Here is a 16650-nt window from a genome sequence, read left to right on the forward strand (position 1 = left end):
TCTAGGTGAGTGATCACACCATCATGATTATCTGGGTCGTGAAGATCTTTTTTGTACAGTTCTTCTGTGTATTCTTGCCACCTTTTCTTAATAGCTTCTGCTTCTGTTAGGTCCATACCATTTCTGTCCTTTATCGAGCCCATCTTTGCATGAAATGTTCCCTTGGTATCTCTAATTTTCTTGAAGAGATCTCTAGTCTTTCCCATTCTGTTGTTTTCCTCTATTTCTTTGCATTGATCGCTGAGGAAGGCTTTCTTAACTCTCCTTGCTATTCTTTGGAACTCTGCATTCAGATGCTTTTATCTTTTCTTTTCTCCTTTGCTTGTCGCTTCTCTTCTTTTCACAGTGATTTGTAAGGCCTCCCCAGACAGCCGTTTTGCGTTGTTGCATTGTTCTGGTGAGCATAACAGTAAGTTGGGGGCTAAACTCTTCAGGGAATGTGAAACTGAGGGGACCCCTGGAGGCATCCCCAGGGACAGAACCCTGAGTCCCCCACTCTTGTCTGTAGGAGAGCTTTAGCTGCCTAGGCTTCCTTGAGTTCCAAAGAGCAAATATAATCAAAGTGAGAAAGTGCAAAAACAAAGGATAGCAATAAAACAAAATGAAATGCTAACAGTTCAGCCATAAAACTAAGTCAAGGACCTTTAGTTCCTCCTCAAGGGCTGTAGATAAGATTGCCTCTCCTGTCAAGCCCTCTTCATTCTCGATTTGAGCTGTCAAACTCACTTTATTAATCACCTCCCTGAATCACTTTAGACTCAACTCCTAGGTCTGCATCAGGATCTCTGAAGCTTCACAAAGCCAGCTCCCACATTGCAACTCACTTGAATCTAGTTCAATTCAACAGGTATTGAGTACAGGCCATAGACAACCCTTATGTTTGGCCTTTCCCTTCCAATCTAGACACATCTCTTCCCAGGTCTTTATTCTTCCTGCTGTGTTGCTCCCTCATGACGCTGTGAGCCTGGAGCCTCACGTGCCTGCAATATTGTTCATCTGTTCCCTGTGACCTGTCTGGAAACAGGCCTGGAAGAAACCTCGTTTTCTCTTGGAATTCTAGGCAGATTTGTGACCTGGGACGGATATGTTTTGGGGTTCATTCCTAGTTATAATAACTCACTCCCTTTTTTCTCCTCCATCTCAGGTAAACACTTATTTCACCTTCATCCCAAAGTGAATGTAGTCTTCTTTTGCATTTTACATCATCCTCTAGATAAATGTAGAAAAAGCCCTGGAGCATTCAGATGCTCAATGAATCAGCCTTATCTTGAGGAAGGATGGTTTCTAGGCTTAACCAAGAAGCTTAATCAAAACTCTTTCTGACCAGGGTGCTCTCAGAGAGTCCTCAGGTTCTTATTAAGTGATTTTATTTGTTCTATGAAAGGAACAGTAATATTCTTAATTGGGATTTCCCAGGTGGCTCAGTGGTTAAATAATCCGCCTACCAACGTAAGAGATGAAGGAGACGCAAATTTGGTCGCTAGGTCGGGAAGATCCCCTGGAGTAGGAAACCACTCAAGTATACTTGCCTGGGAAACCCCACGGACAGAAGAGACTGGTGGGCCACAGACCATTGGATCACCAAGAGTCGGACACAACTGAGCAACTGAGCACACGCCACACGGGCTCTTCTTAATTATATGTTATATTTTGAATCTTTCCTTAATAAAAATAGGCACCAAAAAACCTTGGTGATTTTAGACTTTAAATTCATTTCCATGTCTATATAAATAAATTATTGTTTCAAATAAATGTTGATAGAGTTTTTTTTTTCTTTTGCAGAATTAAAAAAGTTAATCACAAGAGAAGCTTTAGATTATATCATAAAGGCTACATTTCGGGGAGTTTTACAAAACAAAATAGAAAAACCCAAAACCCACAGTTGAGAAATTGAGTTGAATGCTAATAATCTGTACAGGAAATTCCTGTAAAGGAAGTAGGCTTACTCACTCTTTCAACTAAACCTAACCGCAAACCTCATCTAGTCAAGGAGGTTGGTCTGGAGAGAATTTTAGATGCTTCATCTTTCGGTCATTTCCTTCTACTGATAGAGGCAGTTCATTTGATTTTTCTCTTTATGATCATGAATTTGACAATGTCAATGGTCATTTTCCTTTAGTAAAAGATTTTCCTTTTTTTTTCTCTCCAGTTTTAGCTTATTATTTCTAAACTTATGTGAGTTAAATGTATCTCTCTGGGCAGGATGACATACTGTATTCCTCTTTCAAAATGGATATGCTCACATTTCTTCATCAGACAGAAAAGCCGGCAGTCACTGAAATAAAGCCTTGAAGTTCCTTCCTCCTTTTCAGTGGCTTAAGGACAGGAAGTACAGGTAAGACATATTTTTCACTAGAAGTACATTTTTTTTCACTAGATTTCTTAACCAGCAAATATAAGTTGAGAAAAGAACTTGAAACATTTTCAGGATGGGTTGCTAATGCAGTTCCTTTTCATAAACTATTTTATACTGATAGGTGTGGTATTGAACTAGCAAATTTTATACCTCTCTATATATGGAGGCTTCACATTTTTAAAAAACTTGTGGTTACCAAATAAGCCTTTCTATAAAGCTTCAAGTATGTTGTGGGAAAGCTGGAGAGTAGAGGGATTTAAGGTGGTTGCTGAATTTCAATGCTTGTCTTGACTTGACCGCCTTAAGATCTCTGAGAGTGTGAGCTACACTCTTTAAAAAAAATTATTTGTTTGGCTGCACCAGGTTCTAGTTGTGGCACATGAATGAGATCTTTAGTTGCAGCATGTGGGATCTAGTTCCCTAGCCTAGATCAATGCCAGGGATTGGCCTGTGGGATTGAATCCCAGGCCCCCTGCTTTGGGAGCTCAGCGTCTTAGCCACTGGATCCAGCTATACTCTTGACCTTCTGTAATTCCTAGACAATGGTATATAAAGCTACCATGGATTATGTGAGAACCATAATTATAGTAGTTGAATTAAATGGTTGCTATTACACCAGATCAGATGTCTACATGTACATGTGTTCTCTGTGTATAGTCACCGATGATCCCGTGGGAAATTGTCTTTGACGGTGGGATTCCCCTACTTGAGTTTCAGATTCTTTGTTGATGCCTGCCTTTCCTCTTCTTATTCTCCCACCAAAAGCCTGGATCAGCAAAAGAATAGTTCATCATCAACCAAAGATATTGAAAGCGTAGTCTTGACCAACTGATTGGGCAGAGGGGAGGGATCGTCAACCTCTGACAAAGGAAATATGGAAAGCACGTATGGAAGCTGTTTGGAGAAGAGACCATTCAGATACTTGAAGTCACCCTGTGACTCTCATTTCCACTTAAAAATTTTATTTATTTGGCTGTGCCAGGTCTTAGTGGCAGCTTGCAGGATTCCTAGTGTGGCATACAGACTCCTACTTAGTTGAGGCATGTGGGATCTGGTTCCCTGACTAGGAATGGAACCCAGGCCTTCTGCATTGGGAGCACAGAGTCTTAGCCACTGGACCACCAGGGAAGCCCCCTCTCATCTGCTCCTCTGAGATGATGACATATGGTGATAGGAAAATTAGAGTCTCTGAGACCCTCTTCATACGGACACAAATTGCTCTTCTAATGTTTCTAAGATGTGCAATTATCATTAATAGTGGGGTCCACTCTTCAAGCAATGTGAGCCTTGGTTGTCCATCAGTAAAACCAGAAAGACAACAGCCACCTTCCCAAGTGTGAGCAGAAAGTATGTAAAAGGTCAGGACCCCATTAGATTCAGAGCTCCCTGGCTATTGTTTTACTCCTGTTTTATGAACAGACTTGCAGCCTGGTTTGGTTAAGTTGCTCAGTGCATGATAAATGTTTGATAAAGGCATCTTGGATAATTCCTTATGATTCTTGGAAGTGTTTTGGTGATGGTGGAATGGAAGGCATCTCATCGAAACTAAAAGATCTCAAAAAGGTAGATGTTGACAAACAAAACCCATTGAGTTATCCCACACGGATGGGGTTTCCAGAATGGACCAGCTCTCACCTTCAGTTCACGGCAGTGCTGGCAATAACTGCCATGCCCTCGCACAGACCCACCTCCCCAGGCTCTATTCTTGCCCTTGAGCAGGACTGCCCCGGGACGCTGTCTGGGTCACGGTGACGTCCCTGACACTTGTTTGTTTTTTCGTTTATTTATTTTTGGTTGCGCTGGGTCTTCACTGTTTCACGCAGGCTTTTCTCTAGTTGCGATGAGCAGCGGCTCCTCTTCATCGCGGTGCACAGGCTTCTCACTGTGGTGGCTTCTCTTGTTGCCAGCATAGGCTCTAGCTCGTAGGCTCAGTAATTGTAGCACACAAGCTTAGTTGCTCCACAGCATGTAGGATCTTCCCAGACCAGGGATAGAAACCCTGTCCCCTGCATTGACAGGTGGATTCCTGTCCACTTTACCACCAGGGAAGTCCCCTGACGCTTGTTTAAAATATAGAGCCCAATGTTCTTCTCTTTGAGAATCTGATTTAATATGGTTTGAAGAGCTCAGACATCTGAATTTGTAACAAGCATTCTGGGTGATTCTCATAATGGAGATCATTTGAGAAACGCAATCCCAGAGACAAAGGCATAGCCTAGGGACAGTCCCAGGCAGCCTGAGGTCCTATGCCAGCAAGTGAGCTTGTCATGGACAGAACATCTGTCCACTCAAGATTTGGATGGGAATTTCTGAGGACTGGAGACTTACAGGTGTCGTGGTAGCCGATTTTCTATGATTGGTCATTGGTCATTCAATCATGGAACCATGGAATGTTAGAGCTGAGATAATCTTAGAAATCATAGAGTCTCATGATTTCCCCAGTCAGGGAGCTTTGAAAAAAAAAAGCATGTTTCCCAGCCAAATCCCCAGAAGTTTGAGTCCCCTAGCTCTAAGGTGAAAGAACAGCTATTACAGTCCAAATAGTTTATTTTGCAAATAAAAAATCCCGAAATGCAGAAGGAGGCTAAGTGTCTTAGTTAGAGTCACACAGCAAGTTAAGTGTCGATATCGATTTGTTTTGGCTCCTGAATTCTTCTGCATTTATTTGGACAATAGAATTGATTATGATTTATGCACAAAGATTTGTCCTAGGCTGTGCAGCCTGCGAGACAGGCTCAGTTCCTGCCAGCATGGAGCTTTGATTCTAGTTAGGGGGAAAGTCTCTAAAACAAGATGTTTTTCAGACAATAATGAGTGCTAAGACAAAGCAATCCAACACGCAAGTAAAAAGAGAGATGGCTGCTGGCTGGGGCAGTGGGGAAGAGGGAAGGAGGTAGACCACTTGATCATGCTGCAAGTGGTCAGTGGAGGTCTCTCTGGGGACGAAGCACAAGATAAGTCATGAGGGAGCCATATTAGGTCATACAGGGTTTGGCGTCTGATGCTTTGGAATGGACTCTTTATCTCATGGATGGAGGTCTGGTGAGGTTATCAGCACAGAAGTTACATTCTCAGGCCTGTTGTCTAGGCAGATGCTTCTAGGACTTATTTCCAGGCAGTGACTGGAGATGGAGATATTGTCCCTTCAGTGGCTTTGTGGGCAAAGGAAAGGCAAACAGAGGTGGGAGGCAGACCGCATCTTGAAAGGCAGTTACTTATCCTGCCCTATTCCTTGATTACAATCTTGGTAAGAAGATAAGAAGAGCCACCTCTCACCCCCACATTGTTACCACTGGGGAAAAGTGATGCGGTGACTCTGGTCCCCGTCCCTGGCCCCCTAGGTCTTCCACCATCTTGTGAAGCCGTTTCTTCTCTGAACACGCCCTCCTCTCAGCGGATCAGCTGCCGGGTGGAAACATCCTGACTTCGGGTCCCACCTGGGCAAACGGATCTGGAGGGACCTCCCACTGTATATGACCCTGTTCGCCTCCATCCAAGATAATGTCTCTGTGGTTTTCTGGGTTTGCCTCTTCCTGCCTCCTCAGAGAAGTTGATGCATGCTCTCTCTCCTCACCCTCACTTGCATTTGGCCTGCTCCCCCTCCCACTCCTTCTCCTCCAAGGTGGAATGAAGTCAGCACAGGAGGAGACATTTCCTTGTCCTGTCTCCTGTGCACAGGGTAGCCTGGGGAGGGCGTGGCTTGCCCCACTCCCCACCTTCCTTTCTGACTCCCTCGTCCTGGTCACCCTAGGCCCTCCACACTTGCGGGTCTGATGGGCCGTGGCCAAGCCTCACAGAAGCTGTCCAGTACTGCTTGTGCCCAGCTTCTCTGTGGCTTTTACCGTCAATACCGAGTCTTTCCTCCAAACTTCCTCTGTGCTTCAGGTCAGGGTGGTCTCTGTGTTCTGTTTCCCTGACATGGGTAGCCCCTTCGGCCATATGAGGACGCTGGGAAGGTGTCACTTATGAACCAGGAAAAGAGGCCTCACAGAAGGTGATCCTGCTGGTGCCTCGATCTTGGACTTTCCAGACCCCAGAATTTTGAGAAAGATGTTTCTCTTGGGTATATCACCCGGTCTTTGGTTTTCTGTTATGGCAATCTGAATGGCAAGAATACACGGAAGACCTGTGCCAAATAGGCCTTAATGACCAGGATAACCACGATGGTGTGATTACTCACTTAGAGCCAGACATCCTGGAGTGTGAAGTCAAGTGGTCCTTAGGAAGCATCACTACAAACAAAGCTAGTGGAATGATGGAATTTCAGCTGAGCTATGTCAAATCCTAAAAGATGATGCTGTTTGAGTGCTGCACTTAACATGCCAGAAAATTTGGAAAACTCAGCAGTGGCCACAGGACTGAAAAACACCAGTTTTCATTCCAATCCCAAAGAAGGGCAATGTCTTCGAAGAACGTTCAAACTACCTCACAAACCATGGGGTCACAAAGAGTTGGACATGACTGAGCGACTGAACAACAACCTGAATGGACCCGGGTATGCACCCAGCAACCTCATCTCTCCTCTCTTTCAAATGGTTTGAAGCGTCCAACAGCCACTTTATCAACAAGGTGGACAAAACCACCGTGAACACAGTCCAGGGTCTGACATTCTACCCTGGGGTGACCTTCTTTCCCTTTCAGACTTCAGAGAATCCTTAGAAATGCCACCCAGCAACAATGCTCCCTGTTTCACTTGGGGCACAAGTCAAACATCCTCTGTTCTCTAGCATCTATTACAAACCAGCAAAGCACAGACATTCTCATTTATACACATGAGCTACAGGCCTAGCTTCCCTAACAAGAATCTGGCATCTTCACTCAACTTGGGTCATCTTTTCAGGAAAACTTTCTCTTAACTCTTTCTAAGCTGCTCATGAAAATATATGTGATTAGAAGTGAAGTCAAAGTCGCTCAGTCGTGTCTGACTCTGCAACTCCATGGACTGTAACCTGCTAGGCTCCTCTGTCCATGGGATTCTCCAGGCACGAGTACTGGAGTGGGTTGCCATTGCCTTCTCCAGGGGATCTTCTCGACCCAGGGATCAAACCCGGGTCTCCTGCATGGCAGGCAGATTCTTTACTGTCTGAGCCACCAGAGAAGCCTGAAAATATACATATTTGGTGAGAAACTTAAGAAAAGAAAAAAAAAAGTATTCCAGGGAGAAATAGCATCAAAAGAACACACTGTACAGAGTATAAATTCAAGCAGGACCCAGAGTCGGAGATGCCCTTCTGCCTTCAGTTGAGTAAGAAGTGACATACGCAGGACTGCCACACACCGCTGAAAACACCACTTGAGTGCAGGCATGTGAGGGCTCTTGGGTAGGACCTGCCCTTTCAAAGCTTCCTGTGTGACTTGCGTTTTGATCGCTGGTTCCAATTTCTTCATTTCCCATTTCTTGATTTACAGAAATGAAGAGGATTCTCAGGGTGGAGCTCTGAGGGGCAATGTCCTCTACTCTGACCACAGAACCAATGTCCTGAGGCGATGACAGGGACCCAGGGAGAATGAGGCTCTCTTTGGGCTGGATACTTCTTTGGCTTGTCGCACGAGGGAGAATTAGAGGATTGAATACTCCAGGTAGGGGGTTTTCACTTTTCCTGCTGACCCTGTGAGTCTTATGTTCCAAGTTAAAAGTGACAGATATTCTGTAATACATGAGAAAATGATATAATTATACAGAGCACTTCCTTTCTGCTGTTAAAATGGGGGTGACATGTTTGGGGAGACATGATTGGGCTGAACAGCTTTGAGTTGATCCCAAGCATTGATGGGGAGCCCAGTTACCCTCTCTGGGTGTTCAGCGGATGCAACTGAAGAGGAATTACAGGTGGGTTGGCCATCTCTAACAGGAAACCTCCATTACTATTAGTGATGCTGAAGACCAGTGGAAGGGAATTAGACCTGAACTTCTTTTCCTCACAAAATGGGAAATAATAAGAAGAAAGACCCATGGGAGATTAATTCTTTGTGAAACCATATACTCTTTGGAAATATAAGTTAGAGTGTATTCTTTTTTTTAAATTACAACTTTCAATATTTATTTAACAGAATAGGCAATTTTCCAGTCACTGTTTAAAGATAGAGTTGCTTTTTTTTTTTATTGGAATGTAATTGCTTTACAATATTGTGTGTGTTTCTGCTTTACAACACTGCGAATCAGCCATATGTACACACGTATCCCCTCCCTCTTGGACTTCCCTCCTACCTCCCACCCCACCCCTCTAGGTCATCACAGAGCACCGAGCTGAGCTTCCTGGGCTGTGCAACTGTTTCCCAATGTATATCTATTTTATTCTTTATAGTGTATATGCACCAACGCTATAGAGTTTCACCTTCTAATGTGTTTCTGGGTTGTTTTGCTTATTGTGGTTTCCAGATTGCATCACTGAAAAGCCACTTAGAACATACTCTGCAAGGTGTGGAGAGGAGTTTGTCTTGTTTTGTGATTTGCCAGAGCCACAGAAATCCCACTTCTACCACGGAAGTCAACTCTCACCCACCCGAGCTTCTGAATACCTGCCCTGTAGTGGCAGTAAGAACCTATCTGATGTCCAGTGGTACCTACAGCCTCAGAATGGAGACCCAGCAGTAGAAATCACTCAGAATGCTCCTCAGGTCATCCAGGAGAAGAGCAACCTTCATTTTCTGAGCACGGGGATAAATCATGCCGGGTTATATATTTGTAGACCTAGGATGAGGTAATGTCTCAAGTGCATTTCTCTCTGCAAACATCTCCACGTCCTTTACTATCTGAATATAGCGGCTGTGTTCATGTTGTTGTTCAGTCGCTAAATCGTGTCCGACTCTTTGTGACCCCATGGACTGCAGCACGCCAGGCTTCCCTGTCCTTCACTATCTCCCAGAATTTCCTCAAATTTATGTCCATTGAGTCGGTGATGCCATCTAACCATCTCATCCACTGTCTTCCCCCTTCTCCTCCTGCCTTCAATCTTTCCCGGCATCAGGGTCTTTTTTCCAATGAGTCAGCTCTTCCCATCAGGTGGTCACAGTATTGGAGCTTCAGCTTCAGCATCAGTCCTCCCAATGAATATTCAGGGTTGATTTCCCTTAGGACTGACTGGATTGACCTTCTGTGTTCATGGGACTTTATTAACTTCCCTAGGAGCCCCCAAGAGAATGCCTGCTGTGTCCGGATGATCTTGGAAGTTAAGCCCCAAACAAATATGTCCTGTGAGAGTTCTGTCTCACATAAGCAACACCTTCTTCTTGGTAGTGTGAGCTCCATTTACTGCCCAGGTCTCAGCCACCAAAGTGATGCACAAAGTCCAGAGGTGACCTGGTACCAGGTAAGAATGACTTCTCTGAATCTGATGCCAGAGTTTGTTTTTTTATGGTAATAGCTCCTTACGTACATTATAGAAGCATGGGTTTGAATCTGAGGTCTAGAGCAGGGGTCCCCAACCTCCAGAATCTAACGCCTGATGATCTGAGGAGGAGCTGATGTAATAATGATAGAGCTAAAGTGCACAATAAATGTAATGTTTTTGAATCATCTCAAAACCACCCCCTCCCCCGACCCTGGTCCATGGAGAAACTGTCTTCTATGCAACCTGCCCCTGGTGCCGAAATATTGGGGACCACTGCTCCAGAACTTCCCAAAGCGTGGCCTCATGTCTACAGAAAAGACCTGACTTCCTAAAGCAGTCTATCCCCTAGCAGCCACAGAGTCTGATGTCCCAATCATTAGAACCACCCTCTTGATCAGTGCCAGAAAATCCTCTAAAACTCAAGTCCATGACATGGGAGGTTAAGACATAAACTTATGACCACTCGCTCATGCAGAAAACCTGATTTGTTCAACTTTACTGCCTTTGGAAAGCAAAGGGTATGGTTAAGGTGAAAGGTGCACCCAACAAGTGTGTCTTGAAGGCTTTCTAGAAGCAGCAGGAGACCAGAGTAGTTTCTGAAGAGGGCACATCTGGGCAGACCAGACAGCAAACACAAGGCCTCCCAGGGGACAGGTGTCTCGCACTGGTGAGTAGCGGGTGGGGGGAGGGCAGTGTTAAGCCAAAAAGGGAACAGGAACTAGGGAAAGACAAGTTCCCAAATGATTCTGAGTTAGGAACGACGTGTGAGTAAACTTCATGACAAAAACATTTCACATTCCCACTGAGTCTTATGGTTTCTCTGAGTCCTATCAGATACACAAATGCTGCATGAGCATCTCTTCTGATGGCAGTTGACCCCGGGGTGGCAGAATCTGGGAAGAGAGTTTAAATTGCCTCCTACACTTGCAATGCTTGTTTGAAGTTCAATACTTTGCTTTAAGAAAGCATGCGAAAGTTTAAATTCGACTTCCAAATATATCTGTTTATTAATGTAAAATCATTATTTCAAATTGCCACTGGTCAAATAATTTTTATGATTTCTTTAAAAAAATGTACTTATTTATTTGACCATACCGGGGCTTAGTTGCAGCCTATGGGATCTAGTTCCCTGACCAGTGATCAAACCCGGGCCTTCTGCATTGGGAGCACAAAGTTTTAGCCATTGAGCCACCAGGGAAGTCTCTACCTGTTGGCTTTTTGTATTCCCAGACTCAGCATCAGATACTCCTGGAGGTAAAATTATTGTGGGGTGAGATGCTATTTCCTCACTTGATTCTCTTGAGATTCAGTGACAACCAGTGTTATGGCCATTGTAGAAGTAAGTGAACAGGGAGGGTGAGTGTGTGTTTAAGGCCTCAATTTTATATTTTAAAGTGACACTGAAAACATACTGCCCCATTTAAATCCTAATTTAAGAAACACCTTACTACAAAGAGGTATCATTTCACACTGGTCACCATGGCCTTCATTAAAACGTCTACAAATAGAAACTGCTGAAGAGAATGTGGAGCAAAGGAAACCCTCTGACGCTGGGGATGGGAATGTGAAGTCGGTGCAGCACTATAGGCAGCACATGGAGGTTCCTCAGAAGGAAAACAGAGTCGCCATACCATCTCGCAACCGCACTCCTGAGCACACGTGCAGACGAAACTCTAACTTGGAAAAATACGGGCATCCCAACGTTCACTGAAGCACTATTTACTATAGTCAAGATATGGAAGTGTCCATCCAGTGAATGGATAAAGAAGATGTCGTGCACACACACACATGCACACAATACAATATTACTCAGTCGTAAAAAACAATGGAACATTGCCATTTGCAGGAACATGGGTGGACCTAGAGATTGTTACACTAAGTGAAGTAAGTCAGATAGAGAAAGACAAGCATCATATGATATCTCTTATATGTGGAATCTAAAATACGACAAAAACGAACTTATTGATGAAAAGGAAACAGATTCCCAGACATAGAAAACAAACTTATGACTACCAAAGGAGAAAGGAGGGGAGGGATAAATTAGGAGTTTGGGATTAGCAGATACAAATGACTATACATAAAATAGATAACAAGTTTCTACTGTATAGCACAGGGTCCTATAGTCAATATCCTGTAAAAAGCCATGATGGAAAAGAATAGGAAAAAGAGTATGTATATGTATATGCTTCTGCTAAGTCGCTTCAGTTGTGTCCGACTCTGTGCAACCATAGACGGCAGCCCACCAGGCTCCCCCGTCCCTGGGATTCTCCAGACAAGAACACTGGAGTGGGTTGCCATTTCCTTCTCCGATGCATGAAAATGAAAAGTGAAAGTGAAGTTGCTCAGTCGTGTCTGACTCTTTGCGACCACATGGACTACAGCCTACCAGGCTCCTCCACCCATGGGATTTTCCAGGCCAGAGTACTGGAGTGGGTTGCCATTGCCTTCTCCATTATATGTATATACATGTGTGTGTGTGTGTGTGTATACAGATGACACCACCCTTATGGCAGAAAGTGAAGAACTAAAGAGCCTCTTGATGAAAGTGAAAGAGGAGAGTGAAAAAGTTGGCTTAGAGCTCAACATTCAGAAAACTAAGATCATGGCATCTGGTCCCATCAATTCATGGGAAATAGATGCAGAAACAATGGAAACAATGAGAGATTTTATTAGTTCAGTTCAGTCACTCAGTTGTGTCTGACTCTTTGTGACCCCATGAACCACAGCATGCCAGGCCTCCCTGTCCATCACCAACTCCTGGAGCTTACTCAAACTCACGTCCATTGAGTCGGTGATGCCATCCAACCATCTCATCCTCTGTCATCCCCTACTCCTGCCACCTTCAATCTTTCCAAGCATCAGAGTCTTTTCAAATGAGTCAGTTCTTCGCATGAGGTAGCCAAAGTATTAGAGTTTCAGCTTCAGGATTGGTCCTTCCAGTAAATATTCAGGACTGATTTCCTTCATGATTGACTGGTTTGATCTCCTTGCTGTCCAAGGGACTCCCAAGAGTCTTCTCCAACACCACAGTTCAAAACCATCAATTCTTCAGTGCTCAGCTTTCTTTATAGTCCAACTCTTACATCCATACATGTATTGTGTGTGTGTGTGTGTGTGTGTAACTGTTTGCTATACACCAGAAACTAACACAACATTATAAGTGAACATCCTTGAATCAAAAATAAAAAATTTCATAACCTCTAAATTGTAGTAAGTGAAGTCAGTGGTTCTGTTCATTATTTTCAGTTCTCTCTTAAGAACAAAGCTTCCCACAGTTCAAATGAATCCGTCATCTGGGGTGATCAACATCTTACTATGTCAAGGTGGCTGTTCCCAGTCCTGGAAAGTAAGCTTGTCCCCAGTTATTTAAGTTGAAAATGCATTTGAAGTTTCAATGTTCGTGTCCCTGAAATGAAAGCTTTGTTGCTTTCTGGTAAGCACAATCCACAGGGTAGTTGACAGCTTTCTGTATAAACCACTCTTACGAACGAAACCCTAACACCGTGTGACATGCACAAAAGGAAGTTTTATTTCTTCTCTGGCTTGGCTTCAAAGGTCAGGATGTGTTCAGTGGTGATGTAGCATCTGTCTTAAAAGCAGGCAAACAATGACTGTTGTTAAAATTGTATCTTTTTTTAAAGTTTTTATTTTGTATTGAAGAATGATGCTAAAGCTGAAACTCCAGTACTTTGGCCACCTCATGCGAAGAGTTGACTCATTGGAAAAGACTCTGATGCTGGGAGGGATTGGGGGCAGGAGGAAAAGGGGACTACAGAGAATGAGATGACTGGATAGCATCACCAACTCGATGGACGTGAGTCTGAGTGAACTCCGGGAGTTGGTGATGGACAGGGAGGCCTGGGGTGCTGCGATTCATGGGGTCACAAAGAGTCGGACACGACTGAGTGACTGAATGAACTGAACTGAACTGAACTGATACCTGATTAACAATGCTGTGATAGTTTCAGGTGGACAGCAAACTCATACATGTATCCATCCTGATAAAGATTTGGACAGGTCGTTATTTAGGTTATGTTTCATGAACTGCGTGAAGTGCATGCATTGCATGTGTGTGTGTGCACCTGTGCTTACACACACAGGCACACATACACGGTATCATGGAAAGTCACAGACCTCCTGGAAGCAGCAAATCACTAAAAGTGATGACATTAGACAAACGGGGCTTCCCCGGCGCTAGTGGTAAAGAAACAACCTGCCAGTGCAAGAGACATCAGAGATGTAGGTTAATAATTTAATAATAAATAGATTAATCATAAATTTAACATTAATGATAAATTAATCAATTAACTCAAATGGACTGGACTGTAGCTCACCAGGCTCCTCTGTCCATGGGATTCTCCAAGCAAGAATACTAGAGTGGGTTGCCATCCCTTTCTCCAGGGAATCTTCCTGACCCAGGGATCAAACCCAGGTCTCCCACATTGCAGGCAGATCCTTTACCGTCTGAGCCACCAAGGAAGCCCTAAATAAAAATATAAGGACAAATAACTGGCCTAAACAGAATTCATCTACAGATGATGTTATATTGAGCTGGTCCAAAAGTTCCTTTGGATCTTTCTTTGAGATGTCGTGGAAAAACCCAAATGAAGTTTTTTACCAAGTCAGTATCACTGGGAGGGCTTCCCTGATGGTGCAGAGGGTAAAGAATCTGCCTGAAATACGGAATACCTGGGTTCAATCCCTAGGTTGGGAAGATTCCCTAGAGAAGGGAATGGTAACCCACTCTAGTATTCTTGCCTGGAGAATCCCATGGACAGAGGCCACAGTCCATGGGGTCACAAAAAGTCGACACGACTGAGAGATTCATTCTTTCTAATATTAAGGGGAGTGTGTTTTTTGTTCAATCTTTAGTGAATCTTTGACCCAAGGCAGAGTTAGAGCAGTGGGAGAGGCTCTTCTGGAAGGGCTTGGGGCACTGAGCCTTGGGTGCCCACGACACGGCCGTGACCTCCTGCCAGTAGGACTGTGCCCGAATGACTTTTCCACTGGTGGTTTAAGATGGCCTCACTCACACACCACAGCACTGACGTGGCTGCTGCATCCTCTCTGAACCTGAGTTCCATGGAATCTTCACACATAGACCGCCACTTCTTTTAATTTCCTCTGGCCTCATTCTTCTTGTCCCTGATACCCAGTGACATCCTGTGAGCCCAGGGTCATGGGGAGCTGGGGAGCAGGTGAGACTCGCCAGACCAAAGGCTGATATGATGCCAGGGAGGGAGGGGGTTTTGGAAATTATTTCCAAGGTCCACACATTGGCCCATTCAATGGTTCTCACTGTGAAACTTCTGAACCCTGGGCAACTTCCTACCCTCTGTGCAATGCTACCATCCACAGGGTGTCAGAGGTGTCAGTTCTCTGTAGGACTCACTGATGCTCTTTACATACACTCACGCTGATCCGCTCTTCTCCTTCCCTGTTTTGTTCATGACTGTTTCATGTCTGAGCAAAACAAAGAATTTCTCATGAGGCCCCAGCGGCACCTCTTTCTACTTGGATCATTTACGATTGTTTTATTAGAAGGGCTTCCCATCCATCTTGAGACAAATGGTTTATCTCTTTTCTTTGATGTTTTGCTTGAGTTCTGTCTCATAAAGTCTTGTTTTTAAATTTTTGCTTATTTTCGGCTATGCTGGGTCTTCAGTGCTGTGCAGGTTTTTCTCTAGTTGAGGCAAACGGGGGCTACTCTCTAGTTTAGGTGTGCAGGCTTCTCATTGCTGTGGCTTCTCTCGTTACTTCAGTAGTTGCTGCACGGCTTAGCTGCCCCTTAGTGTGTGGAATCTTCCCTGATCAGGGACTGAACACTTGACTCTTGTGTGGGCAGGCAGATTCTTTACCACTGAGCCACTAAGGAAGCCTCCATCTCATAAAATCTTAGTGATACATACTCAGCCATACTTACTTTTCATTAAAATAAATCAGGCTTACTTAGTAATTACTCATCTTCCGCATGGCCCAGCTACAGTCTGGTTCCAGTTCTGCATCCTCTTCTCTGTACTACTTTCTCATATAATTTAAAACCCACCTTCACCAATTTCTGTTCTTCAGGTATATTACCATCTTCTCTAGAAGTTTCATCTCTGAGTTTTACCCCATGCTCTGAAGCTTCCTTTTAAAAGCTTCTTGATCCTTGAGATCCACTAAACACTGTCTAACCTCATCTGTCCCCCTTCTTGGTCTTGTTTGACTTCCTACCTGCAGTTGCCCAGCTCTGACCAGCTCTGATCTTCTTCTCAGCCCCTGGCCAACCTACTGGAAATTCTTTCTGGGGCCACAGGAAACACAACAGAGACTTGAGGAGGGGAATTCCTGCTTCTGCGAGTCAGCAGGCAAAGTGGAAGGGAAATTCCTTAATCAGAACATGAAACTCAGAATCAGAAAAATGTAGATGGATCCTCAGGTCTCTCATGAGCTGTACGATATGGAGTAAAACACAGACTTCAGAACCTCAGTTTCTCATCTGTAAAATGGAAGCGTAGTCTGTGCAAACCCAGTCAGAGAATCCTTAGAATAATCATATGAAATACGAAGAGAAAAATCTTAGCAGTCTACATGCATTGTTGTTAATGGCTAAGTCATGTCCAACTCTGTTATGAGCCCATGGACTGTAGCCCGCCAGGCTCCTCTGTCCATGGGATTTTCCAGGCAAGAACACTGGAGTGGGTTGCCATTGCCTTCCCCAGGGGATCTTCCTGACCCAGAGATCAAACCCGCTTCTACTGTATTAGTAGGTTGATTATTTACCACTCAGCTACCAGGGAAGTCTCTACATGGGTAATCAGATCAGATCAGTCGCTCAGTTGTGTCTGACTCTTTGCGACCCCATGAATCACAGCACGCCAGGCCTCCCTGTCCATCACCAACTCCCGGAGTTCACTCAGACTCACGTCCATCGAATCAGTGATGCCATCCAGCCATCTCATCCTCTGTCGTCCCCTTCTC

General features: G+C 44.3%; 1 protein-coding gene across 1 annotated transcript in view; it reads left to right on the plus strand.

Annotated features, from left to right (window-relative positions):
* The first annotated feature begins 2012 nt into the window (after positions 1-2012).
* The window catches only part of IL18RAP (interleukin 18 receptor accessory protein), a 30454-nt gene continuing 15816 nt past the window's right edge, over positions 2013-16650 (plus strand). The window contains 4 exon segments of the mRNA XM_010829683.1: positions 2013-2335; positions 7766-7936; positions 8736-9057; positions 9483-9666. Coding sequence (XP_010827985.1) covers positions 7864-7936; positions 8736-9057; positions 9483-9666 — 579 coding nt within the window. The 5' untranslated portion in view covers positions 2013-2335; positions 7766-7863.

This window comes from Bison bison, unplaced genomic scaffold (assembly GCF_000754665.1).
Source record: "Bison bison bison isolate TAMUID 2011002044 unplaced genomic scaffold, Bison_UMD1.0 scf7180017864508, whole genome shotgun sequence".
In the NCBI taxonomy this organism is placed as follows: Eukaryota; Metazoa; Chordata; class Mammalia; order Artiodactyla; family Bovidae; genus Bison; species Bison bison.